The sequence below is a fragment of the Ranitomeya imitator genome, chromosome 2, assembly GCF_032444005.1.
Source record: "Ranitomeya imitator isolate aRanImi1 chromosome 2, aRanImi1.pri, whole genome shotgun sequence".
In the NCBI taxonomy this organism is placed as follows: domain Eukaryota; kingdom Metazoa; phylum Chordata; class Amphibia; order Anura; family Dendrobatidae; genus Ranitomeya; species Ranitomeya imitator.
In genome coordinates, this window is record NC_091283.1 from 372,582,680 (window position 1) to 372,608,283 (window position 25,604).

Sequence of the window (25,604 nt, forward strand, 5' to 3'; positions counted from 1 at the left end):
CCATACACCTCGTACACACACACCACCCCGCTCCATACACCTCGTACACACACACAACCCCGCTCCATACACCTCGTACACACTCACAACCCCCGCTCCATACACCTCGTACACACACACCACCCCGCTCCATACACCTCGTACACACACACAACCCCGCTCCATACACCTCGTACACACACATGACCCCACTCCGTACACGTCATACACACACAGTTCCGCTCCGTACACGCGTGGCTCCGCTCCATACACCTCGTACACACACACACAACCCCGCTCCATACACCTCGTACACACACACAACCCCGCTCCGTACACCTCATACACACACATGACCCCACTCCGTACACGTTGTACACACACAGTTCCGCTCCATACACGCGTGGCTCTGCTCCATACACCTAGTACACACGGCTCCTCTCCATACACCTCGTACACACGGCTACGCTCCGTACACCTCGTACACACACACATCCCCCCTCCATACACCTCGTACACACACATGACCCCACTCCGTACACGTCATACACACACAGTTCCGCTCCGTACACGCGTGGCTCCGCTCCATACACCTCGTACACACACACAACCCCGCTCCGTACACCTCATACACACACACGACCCCACTCCGTACACGTTGTACACACACAGTTCCGCTCCATACACGCGTGGCTCTGCTCCATACACCTAGTACACACGGCTCCTCTCCATACACCTCGTACACACGGCTACGCTCCGTACACCTCGTACACACACACATCCCCGCTCCATACACCTCATACACACACATGACCCCACTCAGTATACGTCATACACACACAGTTCCGCTCCGTACACGCGTGGCTCCGCTCCATACACCTAGTACGCACAGCTCAGCTCCATACACCTCGTATACACATGGCTCCGCTCCGTACACCTTGTACAAACACTGCTCCTCTCCGTACACCTCGTACACACACAGCTCTGCTACATCCACCCTGTAAACCCCTCCTGACCCCACACATAAACTTCCCCTCATCCAGCTCCATGACAACCAGCAGAGCAGAGTCCTGCATACACTGAGGCCCCTGATCATGTGACCCCTGACTCCTCCCCTCCTGTGACCTCATCACAGGTCCTGTGCGCACAGAACAGCCATATATGTGGTGTGCGGCTCTGCAGGTGGAGGTAGGTGCTGGAGATTCCCCATTACTGGGCGGGGGCAGGGGGCAGTAACCCCTCCATTCCCGGAGATAGTGCCCCCAGCTCTGCCATGTGTATATGTACAGTAATAGAACGCTGGCTGTGCTCATGTATACAGGGGAGGGCGCTCTGGTTTGGGGACAGATGGTGGAGATTACAGGGAATGGAAATGTCGGGTTTTTCTCTCCATAGAAATCTGGGGAAATGGAGAAACTGTAATTTCCCTAATTTCGGGTGTAATAGTTTAGAATAAAGGGATTTCCCATGAAATGTCTGTGGCGTCGGTCCTGTACTGAGGACACTGATCCTGGAGGAGGAGATTGTGGGGCAGAATATGGAGAAACACGATCACTTTATACATTATTACGTCTAAGGCCTCATTCACACGTCTGTGTTTAAACAATGGAAAAACTGGTCCCGATGTCCATTTTTACCATCAGGGACAAAGCTTCTCCTCTCCTTCGCAATGATAAAGAAGCACTCCTCCTCCTCCTCCTCCCATCAAAGTTTTTATCTTCTTAATATATTGCAGTCATCATATTATATAGCAATTTGTACTTACAATTGCTCATTTTGTCTTTTTTTTACGTGTGTTTAGGATCATTATCCATTTGTAGAAGCCATCCTCTTTTCAACTTCAGCTTTTTTTAAGAGATGGTGTTATGTTTGCATGAAGAATTTGTTGACATTTTATTGAATCCATTCCTCCCTTGAAATGTTCCCTGTGCCATTGGCTGCAACACAACCCCAAAGCATGATTGATCCACCACATGCTTAACTGCTAGCGAGATGTTCTTTTCCTAAAATCATGTGCCCTTTTTTCTGATGCTCTTTGGCAGTCAAGCGGGGTTTCTGATTTGCCTCTGTAGCAATCCTACGAGCAACTCTCACTGACATTTTGCTTGGTCTTCCAGACCTTATCTTGACCTCCACTTTTCCTGTTAACTGCCATTCCTTAATTACATTTGGAACTGAGGAAACTGCAACTTGAAAATGCTTTTCTATCTTCCTATATCCTTCTCCTGCTTTGTGGGCCTCCACCATTTTCAGAGTGAGGGGCAGCTGTTTATAATGACTCACGGCTGCTGTTTTTTTGGCACAAGGTTAAAGAAGGCTATGTTTATATAAAGATGGGAAATTGGTATCACCTAGCCTTTCCTAACAATGATAGTGAACAAGCCATAGACCTAACAGGCTTTTTAAGATCTGTAACCTTGGTTAAAGTTATCTGAGCACACAAATCTCAAAGGGTGCCTATATTTTTGCATCGGCCCATTTTTAAAATGTAAAAAATGACTCTATTTTTTTTTTTTGCCTAAAAGATAAAGGAAATGTGTCTTCTTTAACTTTTGGCCATTTAGAGATCATTTCATCTTCATCAGTGATTTTGACCAGGGGTGCCCAAGCTTTTACCTGCGAATTTATCTTATACCTTTTATTTTTTTCTACAATTTTTGCTTTTTGTTTTTGTCTTTTTATCATTTTATCTTTTGTAACTGTACTGTGCTTCTTTTTATATATTAAATCTAAAATTTGATGTTTGTTCCTTGCTGCTATAAACGTATCCACAAACCCTGAAGAGGACAATAATAGCTTGCTTGTCTTACCCTGTAAAAGGCCGGTGTCACACTTGCGAGTGCAATGCAAGAAACTAGCGGGAGTCTCTCGCATCAATACCTGGCACTGCCGCTGGCACTCGGGACCGGAGTGTGCGGCTGTATGTATTATATCTGGTCCCGAGTGCCGGTGGCAGTGCCGGGTATTGATGCGAGAGACTCCCGCTAGTTTCTCGCATTGCACTTTCAAATGTGACACCAGCCTAAGCCAGAGTGCTGGAATAGTACCTATCAGGTGCTCGGGAAAGCTGGGTGGCATGAGTGCTAGTATGTCACCCAATGTAGGAATCTCATTGGCCTATCAAAACTGCAAGTAGTGGCTAGGAAAAGTGTGATGTGGATGTGAGGAAAGAAACATCTGTACTTTCAAATGCTATGATTTGAAAGCATTAACTATATGAAATTATAACTGCATTCCATTTATAGAAAATGTTTAAAAATAAAGGGACTTCGCACACAAATTGGTTAATTCATGAGAGCCCATCAACCACGACAAGGCATACCCTTTTGATGGGACCCTAACATAATAGTCCTTTCCCATCAAAAGGTACGCCTTGTCTCGGATGATGAGCTCTCATGAATTGGCCAATTTTTGTGCTAAGTTCCTTCATTTTTTAACATATAAAGTTCCAATTTCATATATTAAATGTTTGGATATCATAGCATTTCGAGTGCAGCTGGATTTTCTTGAATAGTTGTAATATCAGGACATTCGCATGGACTAGCGGTGGATTCCACGTCCCACACACTTATGTCCTGATATTTTAAGGTATATCGCTTTATTTGGGGCTACACTGCCCACATGCAAGCAGTGCTCACATACAAGTGTGATCTCATTCCACAATCAGCAATTCTGTGGGTCCACTCGCTCCCTCACATTTATCAACTGTGACTGATGAAGGTCCGGATGTAGGACCGAAACGTTTCTGTTATTTTGTGGACACCATTAAATTACCTGTATTACGTTAAGTTGAGTGTCGAGTTTTTGCCATATATTACGGTGTGGGAGCCTACTCTGGCACCTCTTACGGCTGTGCACACGTCTACTTTTTCATGTGCGACATGAATGTCTGTCTGAATGAGGCCTTATTGTGGCTTTTACTCTAACACAAATATGTATGGCGAAAAGAGCTGAAATTCAAATAATGTTTTGGAAGTTTAACTGTCTTTGTTGCAGTTGGATTTTGCACTATAAACCACTTCGTCATTATGACATGATTTTAGTTGTGTTGTTTAATGATGATTACTTGTATAGCTGAGCAAATCTCCTGAAATCTCGAGCTCAATTCAGCTTATTTAGACAATTTTTGGTTATGTCTGAATAAAATCAGTCCTAAAAGAGACTGCCCAGAATGTCACGTAAAGATTTTTATTATTCTATGCGACCTCTCCAGATCCCAAAGCTTAACAAATCAAAGAGACGGAAAGGTTCTTCTTTGTAAGTTTTCAGGTTCACCTGGTGCTGAGGCTAGAGATCGATTGTAGGCTTTTTGTGAAAGTACAACATGCATTAACTTCAGTCTTGAAGGAACAGCTGTAATAAGATTTTACACTCACAGTCCAGACCTTATGATGTCACATCGGCTCATCTTCTTCCCATTTAGGTATCTACAATAACGGATCTTCTCAGTGGAAATCTTTTACGTAAAGAATTTTTCTGATAGACCCATCAAGGATGGGTAGGGGCATGAAAAAGATGGAAGAGATATTACACTTCACCCTAGAGATCCTCTTTCGGCTAACTGGAGAGGTGAGAGATTCTGATGACGTCACATTTTCTCATTCTTATTTATGGGAATAACGGACAGAACTGAAGAGGCTAGAAGTGAGGACTTTGTGAGTATGTCTGTAGTTATATTTATTAATGTGTCTCTCCATAACCAGGATTACACAGTAGTGAAGAAGACCTCTAATGAGCGCTATCAGGCTCCTGTGTCTGAAGAATGTGGAAGACCCCCGAGCCCAATCATGGGGCCTCCATCTCCTTTTCTAATACATGAGGACATCAATGACCAGAAGATCCTAGAACTAACCTACCAGATGATTGAGCTGCTGACTGGAGAGGTAACACTGTTGGGAATGCTGGGACATAATGCAGTGACGCAATGTAGGGATCGGGGGATGATTGTATCATTGTATGTGTCAGATTCCTATAAGACGTCAGGACATCACCATCTATTTTTCCATGGAGGAGTGGGAGTATCTAGAAAGACACAAAGACTTGTACAAGGACGTCATGATGGAGGTTCCCCAGCCATTCACACCATCAGGTAATAGACAGTAATAAATACACACAACCTATAATTATTGGTATGCAAAAAATAAATGCAGTCCCTTTTTGTTACTTTCAGTTCCATCCAGTAAGGGGACAGCAGAGAGATGTCCCCGTGCTTTTCTTGCACATGATTGTAAGCGAGAAAATCCCAATGTTCCTCAGCATCATCAGGTAGATGAAGGGAAGGTGTCATGAAATCTCTCCTACGATGTGAAGGTCATGTGTTCATTCTTGTTTTATCTACCAGTATTATATATTTTCTACTTGTGCTTAATTGTATTTTATCCACCAGTATTATATGTTTTATACTTGTGTAATGAGACTGATGGAGATGGCAGGAGATTAGAGCTGATCATAGATATGACTTGTCCCTCTGTCATTGACTTTTACAATATTTATTTCAGGGTAAAAATCTGACCCATATTAATACTACAGAGACATATGTGAGGGATGATGAGTGGTGTAAAGAGGAGATTCCTACATATGACTACCCAGGTGAGTAGAATCCTTTCAATTCAGACACAGATAAAATGTTCAAGCTGTAATTCAGACCTGTGGATCCAGAGGAAGGCAGAAACCCCAAGAGAGTTGTTGAAATAAAAACAACTTTGGATATTCTCTCTTCAGTTAAATACATTAAGGTCATGTTCACACTTTGCATTTTTTACCGCGGAACCGCGGCGATTTTGCAGCTGCGGGTCCGCTGCAGTTTCCATTGCGTTTACAGTAACATGTAAACCCTATGGAAACCGCAAACCGCTGGGCACATGCTGTGGAAAAAAACGCGCGGGAACGCAGCGGTTTACAACCAGCAGCATGTCACTTCTTTGTGCAGAATCGCGGCGGTTCTGCACCCATAGGAATGCATTGATCCGCTTACTTCCCGCATGGGGCTGTGCCCACCATGCGGGAAGTAAGCGGATAATGTGCGGGTGGTACACGGGATGGAGGAGAGGAGACCCTCCTCCAGGCCCCGGGAACCATATTTGTGTAAAAAAAAAAAAAGAATTAAAATAAAAAATAATGCTATACTCACCTCTCAACGCTGCACGCGGCCGTCCGGTCTCAGGTTTGCTATGCGACCAGGACCTGCGGTGACATCGCGGTCACATGACCGTGACGTCACGAAGGTCCTTCTCGCACAGCATCTTTGGAACCGGACCACCGCCTACAGCGCCGAGGAGATCGGGACGTCAGAGGGTGAGTATATCATTATTTTTATTATTTTTAACATTACTATTGATGCTGCATATTGCTGCATATGCAGCATCAATAGTAGGAGTAAATCCCGCAGCGGAACCCGCAGGACAAAACGTGATAAATCTGCAGGGATAACCGCAGCGGTTTTGCCCTGCAGATTTATCAAATCCGCTGCGGGAAAACCCGCGGGAGAACCCGCAGCCCCCTTACTACGTGTGAACATAGCCTAATAAGTGGTGCTGATTTACTATCCTATTTTCTGTTCTTGATGTTTTTGTGGAGTCACAGATTCAAGACAGAGAACTGAGAAACAAGGAACAGATCACCGATCAGTACTTGATCACTTGATTTCTGGCAGTTTTTTCTTTACCACCCCCTCTGTGCGTGCATCCTCAGCCACCAAGTGCTGATCAGTGACGCACATCAATGATCGGCATCCAGGCTCACTTCTGGTTTATAGCTTTTGTAAAATTTATTTTCCCCCTCTGTATACCACCTCAGTGCTTGCGTCCTGCAGCCACTGAGTACTGATCAGTGATGCACATTACTGATCAATGTCCAGTTGTTTTTGTTTTTTTCTTTCAAAAAGTGCAAAAAAAAAAGTATCAAGTAAAAATAATAATTTAGATTAGGGACGGTAAGAAATATACTTATAAGTCACATACTACATGATTTTTTACTAAAATATACCGTATTTTCCTGCGTATAAGACGATTGGGAGTATAAGACGACCCCCAACTTTTCCATATAAAATATAGAGTTTGGGATATACTCGCCGTATAAGACGGGGGTCATCTTATACACCGGGTGTTGTCTTATATGGCGTGTGTGGTCTGGATGGTTCCCAGGGTCTATAGGAGAGGAGACTCTCCTTCAGGCCCTGGGATCCATATTCATGTAAAAAAAAGAATAAAAATAAAAAATGGGGATATATTTCCCTTCCGACGGCCCCCGGAGTACTCCCGGCTCTCAGCGGGGCACGCGGTGGCTTCCGTTCCCAAGGATGCATTGCACGAAGGACCGGAGATGACGTCGCGGACCGCAATGTCCTCTCCGGTCCTTCGCACAATGCATCCTTGGGAAAGGAAGCCGCCGCATGCACCGCTGAGAGCTGGGGGCCGTCGGAAGGTAAGTATATCCATATTTTTTATTTTTATTCTTTTTTTTTCTTGGTTTTGGTTATTGGCCCCTCCTGGCTAAAAACATCTGCCCCCAGCCACCCCAGAAAAGGCACATCTGGAAGATGCACCTATTCTGGCACTTGGCCACTCTCTTCCCATTCCCGTGTAGCGGTGGGATATGGGGTAATGAAGGGTTAATGTCACCTTGCTATTGTAAGGTGACATTAAGCCAGATTAATAATGGAGAGGCGTTAATTATGACACCTATTCATTATTAACTTCGTTATACCAAGAAACAGAAAGATGATCGGCACAAAGCTTCACTATAGCGCAATTGGAGATTCGCTTAAACGATCTGTTTCAGAAGGACAGATGAGGTCTCCCTTGCTGTGAGCTGCGGGTGGTGCTATGCAATCGTCAGAGTTTTGTACAAGACCATATAATGAGAAGAAAGAAAAATGATGCAGCACTCACCCTTGCGCTTCTTCCAAGTGTGCTCTTTATTCAGCAAAACATACTATGTATAGTACGAACCGGCATATGCAGTGATCTGTGAGGGAGCGGGAGTGAGGAGAGACCGGACGACGGCCGTTTAGCGCTACGGCGCTTCTACGGGTCCATTAAGCCAGATTAATAATGGAGAGGCGTTAATTATGACACCTATTCATTATTAATCCAATAGCATGAAATGGTTAAAAAAACACACACAATGTTGCAAAGTATTTTAATGAAATAAACACACAGGTTGTTGTAATATTTTATTCCACTCTCAATCCACCTGAAGACCCTCGACCTGTAACAAAGTAAAAAAAAATAAACCAACAATATCTCATACCTTCCGTCGATATGTCCCATGATGTAAATCCATCTGAAGGGGTTAAATTATTTTACAGGCAGGAGCTCTGCTAATGCAGCTGTGCTCATGCCAGTAAAACCCCAGCGAATGGATGGAAAGTAGGTCAATGACCTGTAGTTACCTTCATTCGCGGTGATGCACCCTCTACTGGATGTCCTCATATGACCTCGAGGCTGGGAAAATATTCAGAAAAGTTCCCACGCTCGAGTTTTCCTCCGCTGAGCGCTTTCACCGAGGTTTCTGTCTAAATCTCTGAAATACGTGATTCAGACAGATCCCCCAGCGGAGGATTCCCTATAATGAGGCAGATGGAGGCACTGTGGGTGGACGTCGTCTGACCTGTGGTCCGGCGGTGTAAGTCTTTTTAGGATTGCATAAAAGTGCTATCAGCCACAGTTTTGTGCACCAAAGGACACCACTGAACAGAGGCCAGACGGAGTCCAGAGTAAATCTGCTGCCTCCTTATAGTGAGTGGGTCCCTTGGGGGTTTCATCTGTCACATCACTCGGAGAATTAGACTGAAACCCCAAAGTAAGTGCTCAGCGTAGAGCAATGGATAACTATGATCCCAAACTTCAACTAAATCCACAAAAAAGCAAGTCCCCTCTCAGGTCCGTCATATGTTAACAGAAGTATAGGGGCTTTCACATTACTGGTAGCACAAAGGCTCTGGAAAAGCTAAATGGCTTCACGCTCCCCCAAAGAAATTCAGCAAATTCTCCGCTCCCAAATCCAAATGTCCTCCTCCCTTCTGAGCCCAAGTGTGCCTAAACATTTAGCACCCACATGTTTGGCACTTCTGTAGTGATGAGAGCCTGCCTAATTTACAGGTGTGTGTCTCCAGTAGCATGAACTGGGCATAATGTACTGGTCACTACAACGGCAGTTTCCAACTTTCACTCAGTAACATCCACTGCTGCCTGTTTTTGGATAACACCCATGGAGTCAAAATCGTCACTACATCGGTAGATAAATTCCCAAAGGGTTATAATTTCCAAAATGTGGTCTCTTGAGGGGGGATTGTTTTCTAGCACTTAGAGGCTCGTTATAAGGAATCTGAAATCTAGTCTAGGAATATGTGTGCTCCAGGAGGCAAATAACGCTCCGTCCTTTTTGAGTCACTCCATATTGCAAAGTAGTACTGTACATCCACATATGGGGAATTTCTACATTCAGCAGAAATTGTGAGACAAATTTTGGTGCCATTTTTACCCATTTCCCAGTGTGAAAATGTAAAACTTGGGGCTAACACACAATCTTGGTGGTAAAAATGAAAAAAAGTAAATTATTTTTTCTTCACTGCCCAATGGTATAAAAGTCTGTGATACACCTATGGTGTCAATATAATCACTGCACCCCTAGATGAATTAATTGAAAGGTTTAATGATGAATGGTCACTTAGTTTGCTGTTATGGCACCTCAGAGGCTCTTCCAATGTAGCATGGCACCCTGAAACAAGTGCAGCAAAATCTGCACTGTACTATGGCGCTACTTCCCTTATGAGTTTTGCAATGTGCCTCAGAGTAGTTTTCAACAACATATGGGGTATCGGTGAACTCAGGAGAAATTGCAAAACAAACTCTGGGGTCCATTTTCTCCTTTTACCCTTGTCAAAATACAAAATTTATAGCTAAAAAAGATTTTTGTGGGAAAAATGTGATTTTTTAATTTTTTTTAATTTTCTTGACTCAACATTATAAACTTCTGTGAAGCACCTGGGGGTTCAAGGTGCTCAATACACATCTAGATAAGGTCCCAAAGGGATCTAGGTTCCAAAATGGTGTCACTTGTTGGGGGTTTCCACTGTTTAGGCTGGAGTCACACTAGTGTATTGCATCCGATGCAAGAGCATCGGATGCGATATACTAATGACCCTCGGGTCGCATGCTGCGATTGTCTCGGACCGAGGAAAACGGCCGATAAAAAATCGGCTGCTGGGAGCTACCCCATAATTTAACATTGGTCCGAGTGCAATGCGATTTTTTTTTTATCGCATTGCACTCGTCCGTTTAAGTCGCCAGTGTGACCCCGGCCTTAGGCACATCAAGGGCACCCTGAACGCGACATGGCATCCGATAATTATTCCAGCAAATTTTGCATTCAAAAGTCAAATGTCGCTCCTTCCCTTCCAAGCTCTGCTGTGCGCCCAAACAGTAGTATTCCTGCAAATATGGGGTATCGGTGTACTCAGGAAAAATTGCATAATAAATTGTAAGGTCTATTTTCTCTTTTTACCCTTGCGAAAGTAAAAAAAATGAGGTCTAAAGGAAACTTTTTGTGAAAGAAAAGTAAATTTTTATTTTTTCTTCCACATTCCAAAAATTCCTGTGAAGCACTTGAAGGGTTAATAAACTTATTGAATGTGGTTTTGAGCACCTTGAGGGGTGCAGTTTTTAGAATGGTGTCATTTTTTGGTATTTTCTGTCAGAGGCCCCTCAAAGTAACTTCAAATGTGAGGTGGTCCCTAAAAAAATGGTTTTGCAAGTTTTGTTGTAAAAATTAGAAATTGCTCGTCAACTTTTAGCCCTTATAACTCCCTAACAACAAAAAATATTTTTCCAAAATTGTGCTGTTATAAAGTAGACATGTGGGAAATGTTATTTATGAGCTATTTTGCGCGATATGACTCTCTGATTTAAGGGCTTAAAAATTAAAAGTTTGAAAATTGCAATTTCAAAATTTTTGCAAAATTTCCGTCTTTTTAACAAATAAACGAAAGTCATATCAAAGAAATGTTACCACTATCATAAAGTACAATATGTTACGAGAAAACTTGCCTGTCAGGAAGGTGAAAACGGGCTTTGGGGTGAAAGTGTTAAGGACCTCACCCCTTGAAGATTTTTAGCTTCAGGTTTCTGATTTTGTAGCGCAATCAGGAATCCAATTGACACTACCGTCCACTTAGAAATCAATTTTTGCAAATTGTTTTTATTTTCTAAGGATTTTGTAAATCTCATGTTGTCCCAGACAAACTTATAGGCCCAACAATTTTTTTTGCTGAAAACCCCACTTTGTCATTTGCTATTTGGACCATTGAAATGAAGTTTTGTTGCTAACATGGGGATACTCGAGAAGCCAGAAGTTTGGCAATATAGGAGTGCTGATATTTAATATAACACTCCGGTTTTACACATGGCTATGTCCTGGAAATGCTTTAAGGCTGTTCACAAATTTGTGTATTTCAATGATAATGCAGTGTCCACTCTGAGATGACCCCGACTTTACAAAATTTGGCCAGTTATTAATCACTTCTGTATATAGGAAGAAAAAGTAGTGGCACTCACCTGTCCTTTATTATCCAATGTCTTCATTCAGAAAAACATGTTTAAAACTGGCTGCAGAGAGGGAAGGAGCACATGTGCTGGACAACGATCGTTTTGCGCTTTCCTGTGCTTCTACTGGTCATGGAATGAAAGCACGGAATGATCTTCGTCCTGCACATGTGCTCCTTCCCTCTCTGCAGCCAGTTTTAAACATGTTTTTCTGAATAAAGACATTGAATTTTAAAGGACCTGTGAGTGCCACTTCTTTTTCTTCCTATATACATGTTTGCATCTGTTTTTGTGAGCATCCAGTAACTGCAGGCTTGATTGCTCAGTCCAAAGTTTGGTTTAAGGACAAGTTCACACACAGGTTGAATGGTGCCGGATTTCTCCATGTTTTTGTTCCATTAATCACTTCAACAAATTTTGCTGAGGTATACGTTCCCCAAAGGGCTATCTGCATGGTTGAATCCCTAATACATTTCAATGAGAGGCTCAAATCCCCTCAATACCTGCCCCGTAAAGGTACCTTCACACTAAGCGACGCTGCAGCGATACCGACAACGATGTCGATCGCTGCAGCGTCGCTGTGTGGTCGCTGGAGAGCTGTCACACAGACAGCTCTCCAGCGACCAACGATGCCGGTAACCAGGGTAAACATCGGGTTACTAAGCGCAGGGCCGCGCTTAGTAACCCGATGTTTACCATGGTTACCATCATAAAAGTAAAAAAAACAAACACTACATACTTACCTTCCGCTGTCTGTCCCTGGCGCTCTGCTTTCCTGCACTGACTGTGAGCACAGCGGCCGGAAAGCAGAGCGGTGACGTCACCGCTGTGCTTTCCGGCTGGCCGACGCTGACACAGGATGCAGGAGGAGTGCAGAGAAGCAGAGCGCCGGGGACAGACAGCTGAAGGTAAGTATGTAGTGTTTGTTTTTTTTACTTTTACGATGGTAATCAGGGTAAACATCGGGTTACTAAGCGCGGCCCTGCACTTAGTAACCCGATGTTTACCCTGGTTACAAGTGAAGACCTCGCTGAATCGGTGTCACACACGCCGATTCAGCGATGTCTACAGGAGGTCCAGCGACGAAAGAAAGTGCTGGCCTTCTAGCTCCGACCAACGACATCACAGCAGGATCCTGATCGCTGCTGCGTGTCAAACACAACGATATCGCTAGCCAGGACGCTGCAACGTCACGGATCGCTATCGATATCGTTGTGAAGTTGTTTAGTGTGAAGGTACCTTAAGAGGGCAGGGTACGGAATTAAACTCTACAAGCTGTGTGAGAGTATCTCTGGGTACATCCACAGATTTGGGGTTTATGAAGGGAGGGACACCTGAATTCCATCCCCTGAATGCCCATCTGTCCTGCCATCCAAATTATGTGGAAGTTGGTGCAGCCACTGCTGGATCAGCTTTATCACCTCTATGTTGTGTGACAGTGTCACTAGCAATGTACAGTATGTGAGGGGTGTAGTGTAGTGGGGTTGGTGCAGTGTGACAAACAGGCAGTGACCACAGGAAAGTTCACAGCAAAACGTGTTTAACTCCTTAGTGACGGAGCCAAATTTTTTAAATCTGACCAGTGTCACTTTATGTGGTAATAACACTGCAACGCTTCAACAAATCTCAGTGATTTTGAGACTGTTTTTTCGTGACATATTATACTTTATGATAATGGTAACTTTAGGTCAATATGTTTTGTGTTTATTTATAAAAAATATCATAAATTTGAGAAAAATGTTAAAAAATTAGCAATTTTCAAAAATTGAATGATTATCCCTTTAATCCAGATAGTCATACCACAGCAAAACATTAATAAATAACATTTCCCACATGTCAGCTTTACATCAGCATCATTTGTAAAATGTTATTTTATTTTTTTAGCATTTTAGGAGGTTTAAAATTGTAGCAGCAATTTTTCATTTTTTCAAGGAAATTTACTAAATTAATTTTTTTAGGGACTTATTCATGTTTGAAGTGACTTTAGGGATCTCATATATTGGGAAACCCCCAAACGTGATACCATTTTAAAAACAGCACCCCCTGACATATTGAAAACTGCAGTCAGGTAGTTTATTAACCCTTCAGGTGCGTTACAGGAATTAATGCAAAGTGGTATGACAGAAATGAAAATGTGTATTTTTAGCACCTAAATGCCTCTAACTTCTGAACAGATTACTACAGCCGTCAGACTCTAAGGCCGCTATTTGGTCATGAATTGCCATCGCAAACATCAGGACCACAAAATCATGATCTGAGGGCACCAATTTGGATAAAGAGGAAGCCCTGTTAACCATATATAATGATGTCACAATTTACAGCAGCATCTAAGGGGTTAAACAGATTTGGACGGTGCAAACACTGATCGTGGCTGATGCAGAAAGTTGTCAGCTATAGTGTACAGCTGACAGATGCTGGATTGTTACTTGTATGGGGAGGCTATTCTCTTATATGTAAGGTCAGTTACAAGGCGTATTGGCTGTCAATGTCCAAACTTAGCCAATGCACAGCACACGGTATCCTTCGTATTGCAAACGGGAAAACAGACAGTCTGTGGCCGGTTGCCGTGGGTGACTGCACCACTGTGTACGCTGAGGGTGCCAGGCTATTTGGCTCCGCTTGGCCCTGTGTTGCCTCACACAGGTTGAGCTCTACAAAGCCTTCTGCTCTGCTTGCTTGCAAGACCAAAACTGACATACCCAACGCTCTGCTGCAAGGGTTTTTTACAAAAAAAAACCTGAGGCCTTAGGCCACATGGAACACCTGGGGCTGGGGGAGGAAATGGACCACCCCACTACCATCCTGTAGTCCATTTCAAAATTAAGAGCCCATGGCAGGTTTTCTTAAATCTGCCTTGGACAAAGAGCTTGCCCAAGATCAACACTTCTATTCTGCCTTGCATTCACAGCTATGCTTGTGAGTGCAATGCACTCCCACTGCCTCCATATGCTTCTTTGCACATTCTTTGGGACACATATTGACTCTCGCATATAACACCGGTCACTGCCTCACATGGGAGATATGTATCATGAAGATTGCTATTATCCGTGATGTGAAACCCTTTTCTTGACCACAATGCAGGATAATGAGAGCACCCCCACCACTGTACGAGGTACCTCTCCACAGGTCAGCAAACCATACTGTGTACTAGGGTACAACAAGAACACGGGGGGGAGTTGATCAAGTACTCCAGCCCTACAGTACCATGCAGTTAGCTAAGGTTTGGTACAAGAAGCTGGCAGTGCACATGCTACAAATGGCACTATATAACGTTTAAGTGCTATCACCATGTGCAAGCAATACAGGGACCTTGCATCAGTTTCAGGAGGTAGTGAAAAAAGGCCCTAATCTTTGGAAGCCAGGAAGGGTTGGGCCCCAGCACTTCTGGAACTGATTGTGCCTGTGTAGTACCAGGGCATTATTTCCCCAGTAAGGTCCCCCAATTTGGAAAGAATAGAAGGTCACAAAAAAGGTGCAACGTGTGTTACAAAAGGAGGATAAGAAGTGACACCACTTGGTAATGCGACACATATATAAACTGGCCTGTGCATAAAATTATTTCAAGATGTACCACTCATCCATGAATTGCTAAATTTATTTCTGATTTACTGTATTTTATTGCACAACTTCATGTACTCAACACAACTCACATATGCCAACCTGATACACTCGACACAACTCGTATATGCCAACTTGATGTACTGTACAAAACCCACGTATGCCACCACATTATAAAATTCACACACCAGCAAAACACTAGATCAATTCCAATATAGTGTCACTTTGTGTGGCGGGGGGCTCTAGCACCATCAAAGTATGCTATCCAAAATGTCGCTCATTACATTTGGCGCTACAGTGTGCCCAGACAGTAGTTTTCCACTACATATGGGGTATCAGCGTACTCGGGAGAAATTTGCACAACAAAGTTTGGGGTCCATTTTCTCCTGTTACCCTTGTAAAAATAAAAAAAATTGGGTCTAAAATAACATTTTTGTGAGACAATGTTATTTTTTATTTTCATGGCTCAATGTCTTAAAATTCTTTGAAGCACCTTGGGGGCTCAAGGTGCTCACCACACATCTAGTTTCCAAAATGGGGTCACTTGTTGGGGGTTTCCCCTGTTTGAGCGCATCAGGGGCTCTGCAAACGCGACATGGTATCTGCTATTTATTTCAACCAATTTTGCATTTCAAAAGTCAAATGGTGCTCCTTCCCTTCCGAGCCCTGCCGTTTGCCCAAACAGTAGCTTTCCCATACATATGGGGTGTCTGCATACTCAGGAGAAATTGCACGACAAATTGTATGGTCCATTTTCTCCTGTTACCCTTGTGAAAATGCTAAATTTGGAGCTAAAGCATCATTTTTGTGGAAGAAAGTAAATTGTTTATTTTTTTCCTTCCACATTACTTTAATTCCAATGAAGTACCTAAAGGGTTAATAAACTTATTGAATGTGATTTTGAGTACCTTGAGGGGTGCACTTTTTAGAATGGTGTCATTTTTGGGTATTTTCTGTCAGAGGCCCCTCAAAGTCACTTCAAATGTGAGGTGGTCCCTAAAAGTAGGAATTAGTCCTACCGGTAATGGTGTTTCCAGGAGTCCATCATGACAGCACCACCAGGAGGTTTTCCTTCGTATCCTTGATAGGGACAGGAACACAGAAGAGGTTAAAAGCCCCTCCCCACCACCACCCTTCAGTGATTTTCCAAAGTACTACACCAGGATGGATGCAACACAAAATTATTGAACTTCCTCTCTATACATGTCCATATCACACATCAGGCAGGAAATTCAAGGGAGGGTAAATCAGGGGTGCTGTCATGATAGACTCCTGGAAACACCATTACCGGTAGGACTAATTCCTACTTTCCAGGACGTCCCTCCTGACAGCACCACCAGGAGAAATACCAAATAACTCCTTATTTAGGTTGGGATTACAGCTCAGAGGGCTTTCGTCCCAAAGACCGTCTGTTGATTTGACAGAATGTCTAGCTTGAAGTGTTTGCAAAAGGTATTTGAGTTAGACCAAGTTGCCGCTCGGCAAATTTGGTCCATGGATGGACCTGCACTTTCTGCCCATGAAGCAGAGACTGCTCTCAGTGAGTGAGCTTTAAGATTCTCTGGCGGAGGTTCATCAGCTGAAATATACAAATGGTAGATTTAATCCATCTGGCTAGAGTAGCTTTTGAGGCTTTTTTCCCTCTGTTCTTCCCGGTCATCTGGATAAAGAGAGGTTTGAGTCAATTCTCCAGCCCTCTGTAAGTTTTAAATATTGTAGAACTGTCCTTTTGACATCCAAAGAATGGAGAGAACGTTCTTTGTCGTTGTTGTAATTGTGGCAGAACGTAGGTAATATAATTTCTTGATTTCTGTGGACGTCAGTCACTACTTTGGAGAGAAACATAGGATACAATTTTGAGATAATAGATAATATAATCTTCCTGGATTTTTAAGTTTGGGTCCATGATGGACAGAGCTTGGATCTCACCTATTTGCCTTGCTGATGTTATTGCAACCAGAAAGACAGTCTTGAATGTTACAGACTTTAGGTCTGCTTGATCTGGAGGTTCATATGGAGTTTTCCGTAATTCATTTAGTACCAAACTGAGATTCCAGGGGGGTACTGAGCTACATATTGTTGGCCTAATTTGTTGCGTAGCTTTAATGAACCTCACTACCCAGGGATGGTCGGCTAGCGGGTAGTCATAAAAGGCGCCCAAAGCAGAAATTTGTACTTTTAAAGTACTAGGTCTTAAACCCGTGTTGAAGCCTGCTTGAAGGAAATTTAAGATCTGAGGAATATTTGGTCCTTGAAAAATGGATATTGGAGTTTTGCTGTATGTGCAAAATTTTTTCCAGATTTTTAGATGTATAGCTGATGTCACTGGCTTCCTGCTTTTTTGCATCGTTGAGATGACTGAATCTGGTAGACCTTTTGATTTCATGATCTCCTTTTCAAGATCCACGCTGAAAGTTGTAGCATCCTTAGGTTTTGATGGACCAGCGGTCCCTGCGTCAGAAAGTCCCGCCTTGATGGTAGGAGAACTGGATCTTCCAACGCCATCCACTTCAAAAGGGGAAACCAGCTCCTCTTGGGCCAATATGGCACTATTAAGATTACTGCTGTAGGGCTTTCCTGTATTTTCCTCAAAATTATTGGTATTAGGGTGAGTGGTGGGAATGCATAAGCAAGTTTCATGTCCCAGTTTTTGTGCTAAGGTGTCCACCCCAGGGGGATTGTCTCTTGGATTTAATGAAAAAAAACTCTTTTGTCTTTGTATTTCGCCTTGAGGCGAATAAGTATCTGTGGAGTGCCCCATCTCTGGGTTAGTTGAACAAAGACTTTTTCGTTTAGAGACCATTCCGAAGGTTGCACCCGTTCCCTGCTGAGAAAGTCTGCTATCTTTGAACCTTTTAGATGTACCGCTGTGATTGACTTCACAGTGCGTTCTGCCCAAGAGAATATTGATTCGGCTAATCCCTGCAGGTGACAATGCCTCGGACCTCCTTGATGAAGAAGGAAAGATACCGTGGTCGAGTTGTCCGAGAAGATTCTGACACCCTTGCACCTCCTTTTGACATCTTTTCAGTGCTTCCCACACTGCTCTGAGTTCCCTGTAATTGGAGGAACTGTTGCTGGTCAACTTTTAGGCCTTATAACTTCCTAACGAAAAAATTGTTTCAAAAATTATTATGATGCAAAGTAGACATGTGGTAAATGTTACTTATGAACTGTTTTGTTGGATATTACTACCTGGTTTAAGGGCATAAGAATTAGAAGTTGTAAAATTCCGAAATGTTCTAAATTTTCACCAAATTTTCAATACTTTAACAAATGTACACAAAAGATATCATCCTAAATTTACCACTAACATAAAGTAAAATGTGTCATAAAACAATCTCAGAATCATTGGGATTTGTTGAAGCATTACCTTATAACATGACACTGGTCAGAATTGTAAAATATGCCCTGGTCAGGAAGATGAAAACAGGCTGATGAGTGAAAGCATTAAAGAGATTGCAGACGTTTGAGAGTGCATCAAATGGATACAAATTCTGTTCACCCCGTTTCCCCCTGGGATGTACAGTCACGTTCAAAAGTATTCGGCCCCCTGGAACTTTTCAACATGTTCCCACATATCATGCTTCAAACATAAAGATACCAAATGTAAATTTTTGGTGAAGAATCAACAACAAGTGAAACACAATTGTGAAGTTGGACGAAATTTTTTGGTTACCGTATTTAAAATTTTTGTGGAAATTCAAAAACTGAAAAGTGGAGCTGCAATATTATTTGGCCCCTTTAACTTAACACTTTGTTGCACCACCTTTTGCTGCGATTACAGCTGCAAGTCGCTTGGGGTATGTCTCTATCAGTTTTGTACACCGAGAGACTGAAATTCTTGCCCATTCTTCCTTGGCAAACAGCTCGAGCTCAGTGAGGTTTGATGGAGATCATTTGTGAACAGCAGTTTTAAGCTCTTTCCAGAGATTGAGGTCTGGACTTTGACTTTGCCATTCTAACACTTGGATATGTTTATTTGTGAACCAGTCCATTGTAGATTTTGCTTTATGTTTGGGATCATTGTCTTGTTGGAAGACAAATCTCAGTCCCAGTCTCAGGTCTTTTGCAGACTCCAACAGGTTTTCTTCAAGAATGGTCCTGTATTTGGCTCCATCCATCTTCCCATCAATTTTAACCATCTTCCCAGTCCCTGCTGAAGAAAAGCAGGCCCAAGCCATGATGCTGCACCACCATGTTTGACAGTGGGGATGATCTGTTCAGGGTGATGAGCTGTGTTACCTTTACGCCAAACATATCTGTTGGCATTGTTGCCAAAATGTTCGATTTTGGTTTCATCTGACCAGAGCATGTTTGGTGTCTCCCACATGTTTGGTGTCTCCCGACTTGTTGCAAACTTTAATAGACCCAGATGGTAGATATGTGTTCCTAAAAATTTCTTGTGCTGCACGCCAGTTAGTCATAGCTAATGTATATTTTCTGAATCAAGGACAGCAGAATTTTGGGGCGGAGTGTAAGAGACGCCTCGGGGAGTTCGCTGGCTCCTCTCCTGTGATACTGGGGGGTGATTTCAACATCCCCATGAACCCAGCGGTAGACGTCTCCTCGGGTAAGACTTCATACTCCTCTTCTTCCATTAGTCGAATAAGGAAACAGATGTATGGCATGAGACTGGTGGACATATGGAGGGTTCTCCACCCTGACACTAGGGATTATAGCTTTTTTTCACAAGTACATAACATATATAGCAGAATAGACTATTTCTTTATCTCACATAATTTATTAGATTTACCAGTGGAGGCTGAGGTGGGCTCGATCCTGTGGTCGGATCATGCTCCGATATATTTTTCAATTCTGTTACATTCCAACATAAAACCGGGCTTCTCATGGCGTCTAAATGAGAATTTACTTCAAGACATATTATGTAAATCCGATGTAGCAAAAACGATTTCTAACTTTATAATAGATCACGATGGGGATTCCACACCTCCTTCTGTGAAATGGGAAGCTCTAAAAAGCATAATACGGGGTGTTCTTATTTCACATGGCGCACGCTTAAAAAGAGAGAGAATTGCAGAAATAATTCAATTATCAGATCAAATCCATAAATTGGAAACACAACATAAAAGAGTTCTTAATGATGTTACGTTTGCACACCTATCTACTACAAGGCAAAAGTTGCTCGCCATATTGGATCAAAAATCACGATGCCTCAGGTAAAGGCTCAGAAACCGCTTTTATCAATTTGGAAATAAAAGCGGCAAGCTTTTGGCTAGAACTATTAACCCACGTAGTCCAAATACATTTATTCCCTTTATTAAACAACACTTTTTATTGATATCTTTGAGAAATGTCTTTCTTTTTGCCACTCTTCCATAAAGGCCAGATTTGTGCAGTGTACGACTGATTTTGTCCTATGGACAGACTGTCCCACCTCAGCTGTAGATCTCTGCAGTTCATCCAGAGTGAGCATGGGCCTGTTTGGCTGCATCTCTGATCAGTCTTCTCCTTGTTTGAGATGAAAGTTTAGAGGGACGGCGGGGTCTTGGTAGATTTGTAGTGGTATGATACTCCTTCCATTTCAATATGATCGCTTTCACAGTGCTCCTTGGGATGTTTAAAGTTTTGGAAATCATTTTGTATCCAAATCCGGCTTTAAACTTCTCCACAACAGTATTACGGACCTGCCTGTTGTGTTCCTTCGTCTTCAAGATGCTCTCTGTGCTTCAAACAGAGCCCTGAGACTATCACAGAGCAGGTGCATTTATACGGAGACTTGATTACACACAGGTGGATTATATTTATCATTATTGGGCATTTAGGACAACATTGGATCATTCAGAGATCCACAGTGAACTTCTGGAATGAGTTTGCTGCACTGAAAGTATAGGGGCCGAATAATATTTTTTGAATTTTCACATAAATTTAAAATAACCAATAAATTTCGTTCAACCTAACAATTGTATTCCACTTGTTGTTGATTCTTCACCAAAAATGTACATTTGGTGTCTTTATGTTTGAAGCATGATATGTGGAAAAAGGTTGAAAAGTTCCAGGGGGCCGAATACTTTCGCAAGGGACTATATATGACCTATTAATATGAGCATGCAGGTATTAGAAATGTTACACTAGTCTGACCTGTATGCCTCATATTAATGGTCTTGCAGCATCAGAATCCTGTGCAATGCACTCCCTCAGAAATACATACCTCATCCTCCATTCTGTGGGCGCTACACTCAGGGATCTTGTGTGCAGGCGCCGGCGACTTCCACTCTAGTGGTGTGCGCGCCAATAAGGTGCTCTCCCCACTTCCTCCCTGCATAGTCATCGCCATATTATCGCCATGCACACATCGACTTGCCGGCACCTGCGCAGAAGATCTCTGAATGCAGTGCCCACAGATGGGAGGATGAGGTATGTAATTGAGGGAGTGCAGGACGCATGATTCCTGGGCCGTAACTGACGCTGATGGGAGGGGGTAAGTACTCTGCATGCCCCGGAGCCTGGAAGAAATCATTAACATAAAGAAAGAATATAACATTTCTCAGCAACAAGACCATTAATATGAGGGATACAGTTAAGACTAAGGTAACGTTTCTATTACCTATATGCCCATTTTAATAGGTCATATACGTCCCAGGTAGTGACCGATTCCCTTTAATTGTCCGTTTATGATTCTCCACAGAGAACTTCACTTGAAATTGTTGATGTAAAGCACAGTGAAACATGAACGTATGAAGGAGCTGGCTTTAACAAACTAGTCAAGTAAACTAACATTGTTAGGTTAATACCATCATCCCAATATTATTATGCTTAACTCCTTTTTCATTTTTGGCAGATGACTGTTTCAGAATCTCAGAGGGACATGCAATGTCTACAGATTTTAAAGCCAATATATCTTCCACTGTACACACTGAAAATCTATCATCTAATCCTATTCAACAACTTCTATCATTTGAGCCATCACAGAATGTTAAGAAAAATAAAAAGAAGAAAGTTGACCATCAAAGAGATCAGATAGTGGAGAATCCATTTTCATGTATAAAATGTAGCAAACGTTTTACAGATAAATCAAATCTTGTTAAACATGAAAAAGATCACAAAGAGGTGAAGCCATTTTCTTGTTCGGAATGTGGGTCATTTTTTACCAGGAAATCACATCTTGTTAGGCATCTGAGACTTCACACAGGAGAGAAGCCATATTCGTGTTCAGAATGTTGGAAATGTTTTACAGAGAAATCGAATCTAGTTGCGCATATGAAAACTCACTTGGGGGACAAGCCATTTTCTTGCACAGAATGTGGGAAATGCTTTAACACCAAATCAAATCTTGTTATACATCATAGCGTTCACACAGGGGAAAAGCCATTTACATGTTCAGAATGTAAGAAATGTTTCAAGAAGAAATCACATCTTGATATGCATCAGAGAATTCACACAGGGGAGAAGCCATTTTCATGTTCAGAATGTAAGAAATGTTTCAAGAAGAAATCACAACTTGTTATACATCATAGAGTTCATACAGGGGAGAAGCCATTTTCATGTTCAGAATGTGGGCTATGTTTTACCTTTAAATCAAATCTTGATATACATCAGAAAATTCACACAGGGGAAAAGCGATATTCGTGCTCAGATTGTGGAAAATGTTTTAGCCAGAGAACTCATCTTGTTAGACATCAGAAAATTCATACAGAGGAAAAACCATTTTCATGTTCCGAATGTGGCAAGTGTTTTATCCAGAGATTTCATTTTCTTAGACATCAAAGGAAGCACACAGGAGAGAACCATTTTAATTTTGCTACAGATTTATGTTAATGATAGGTAGTACAACAGAATATATACCAGTTATAGTCAAGTAAAGTCAGATTTCAAAAGAAAGCGAAAGCAATAAATGACACTATTTGCAATAACCAATAAAACATTTATTATAATATCATTGTGGATTGTGTTATGGATTAGATAAATACATATATAATATTTCTGAACACCTGGCAGCATCTCCTGTGAGTAGATAATTAAATTAGTGAGGAGCTGACATTCACAGAAAGAGAGAATTTTCTCTGAGTATTTTTATTGCTATCAAATGGGGTTCTTATATGTAGGGAAGATAATTTCACTTAAGTAGACTGGACGTTTCCAGTCCATATCAGGGATATCACATGGCACAATGGAAAGGCAATATTTATTTCCATGTGATATTGATAATATTCTGTGGTCATCACAACCCACTAATGTTTTTGTGATTGGAGAACATAATCACTTCTGTGATTTTAAGTGTCAGGATTTTTGGATTTGGAAAAGCACAGAGATTTAATTTTAACCCAAATTATGGATATATCATAGTCATGTTGGTGTGTCTAGGATGGTGAAAGTAGGCTTGGACATACAGTACAGACCAAAAGTTTGGCCACTCGTTTTTTTTTACTTAGCTGCTTTTTTCTTGCCATAATACAAATTCTAACAGTCTATTCAGTAGGACTATCAGCTGTGTATCCACCAGACTTCTGCACAACACAACTGATGGTCCCAACCCCATTTATAAGGCAAGAAATCCCACTTATTAAACATGAGACAGGGCACACCATTTCCGGTGAATACCTCTTGAATCTCATCAAGAGAATGCCAAGAGTGTGCAAAGCAGTCATCAAAGCAAAAGGTGGCTACTTTGAAGAACCTAGAATATAAGACATATTTTCAGTTGTTTCACACTTTTTTGTTAAGTATATAATTCCACATGTGTTCAGTCATAGTTTTGATGCCTTCAGTGTGAATGTACAATTTTCATAGTAATGAAAATACAGAAAAATCTTTTAATGAGAAGGTGTGTCCAAACTTTTGGTCTGTACTGTATGGCAATCAAATTATTCCACTAGCAAGAGCTTTTGGGGAAGAGATGAAAGAAATTAGAATTATGTCCTGCACCCATTTTTACTTACAATTAGCCATCCTCCTCTCAACTGACCAGGAGAAGAGGTGCGAGGTGTGTATGAAATCCATTAAAATCACTCTTTTAGAAAAACTATTTCTATACAGCTGTCACACTTCGGTCAGGAGAGCAGACGGAATACATTTTCAGGGGATTACAGCAGCAAAACTGGGTAACGTACATCAATAAAAGTTATATATCCTGAAAGGACTGCCCAAGCCTTTTTCAGGATACTATTATGAAGGCAGGCAAAAATAACCTGACCAATTCCCTCTAAATGAAAGGAAGCAGCACAGGCAATTTGAAGGAGAGGATGCACGCCTCTAAAGACTTGATCAAGCAGTCACCAATAGTCAATAGTGATGAGCGAGTATACTCGTTCTGGTTTTCTCGAGCACGCTCGGGTGATCTCCGAGTATTTGATAGTGCTCAGAGATTTCATTTTCGTTGACACAGCCTCATGATTTACGGCTGCTGGTCAGCCTGAGTAAATGTGGGGGTTGCCTGGTTGCTAGGGAATCACCACATGTATTCAGCCTGTCTAAAAGCCATAAATCATGCAGCTGCGTCAACAAAAACTAAATCTAGCACTAACAAATACTCGGAGATCACCCGAGCAACGAGTATACTCGCTCATCACTAATAGTCAATAGATATGGAGAGTGAGGCAACACATCCAGTGAAATTAATCTTTTATTGACCCATGCGATACTTCAGCTGCAATAAACTTTTTTTCAATCCGAACAATAAAGCAGTAGTGACCAGTATTTATACATGTTCTAACAATCAGCTGTAGAGGGAAAATACTACCGACTGTGGAAATCATTGGTCTATCGTGCTCATACCAAATGCCAGCAAAATACTACTAAAGATGCTACAAAGATGGCTACAGCTTTACTTTGACAAAGAACTGCCAGAGGAATAAGCCGCATTCAGAAAAGGCAGAGGAACAAGAGATGTTTGCTAACATTAGATGGTTAATGGAAAAGGCCAATACAACACGGAGATCTATTTTTGCTTCATGAACTACAGCAAAGCCTTCGACTGTGTTGATCACCAGATACTTAGAAATACCATGAAGGCTATGGGTGTGTCAAATCATCTGATTAGTCTCTTCAGGAACCTTTACATTGACCAAGAAGCAACAGTCCGAACGGAACATGACATGGTTCAAAGTAAAGCAAGGTGTCAGACAAGGCTGCATCCTGTCACCATTTCTCTTCAGTTTATATGCAAAAGCTATTTTCAGGAAGGCTGGACTTACCAAAAAAGAAGGAATCAAAATTGCTGGAACAATTATCAACAATCGATAATGCACAATATGGAGTGTCAAGTTGGAAAGCTCGAGCATGGGACTCCTCAATACAAAGAAGACAATGATATTGACCACTGCCAAGAATGACCGGAACACATTTGAAAGGGACGGCAACAAACTCACAGTTGTAAAGGACTTCAGCCTACTCGGATCAATGATCACTCAAGATGCAGTGACGGCATCAGAAGTCAATAGGAGCTATGAGCAAATCGCTTGCAAAATTGTCAGTGTATAAAATCTTTTTATTCCTCACAGTATACTAGTACGTGCTCTGTGGTACATTTTGGTGTTATATAACAGTCAATAAAAGCTTGGAAAA

At 42.0% G+C, this 25,604-nt stretch overlaps 1 protein-coding gene across 2 annotated transcripts; it reads left to right on the forward strand.

Moving 5' to 3' along the window:
• Positions 1-1,110: 1,110 nt before the first annotated feature.
• LOC138663977 (zinc finger protein OZF-like) lies at positions 1,111-25,604 on the forward strand. 2 transcript variants are annotated; one of them, XM_069750373.1, is made up of 7 exons: positions 1,111-1,167; positions 4,403-4,548; positions 4,683-4,862; positions 4,945-5,068; positions 5,150-5,244; positions 5,478-5,568; positions 21,883-25,604. In XM_069750373.1, exons 2-7 carry the CDS (start codon positions 4,474-4,476, stop codon positions 22,857-22,859), a joined length of 1,542 nt encoding a protein of 513 aa, XP_069606474.1. In that variant the 5' UTR covers positions 1,111-1,167; positions 4,403-4,473; the 3' UTR covers positions 22,860-25,604. The 2 variants fall into 2 exon arrangements, with proteins under 2 accessions (XP_069606474.1, XP_069606475.1); XM_069750374.1 differs by lacking the exons at positions 5,150-5,244; positions 5,478-5,568 and having other exon boundaries at positions 1,127-1,167.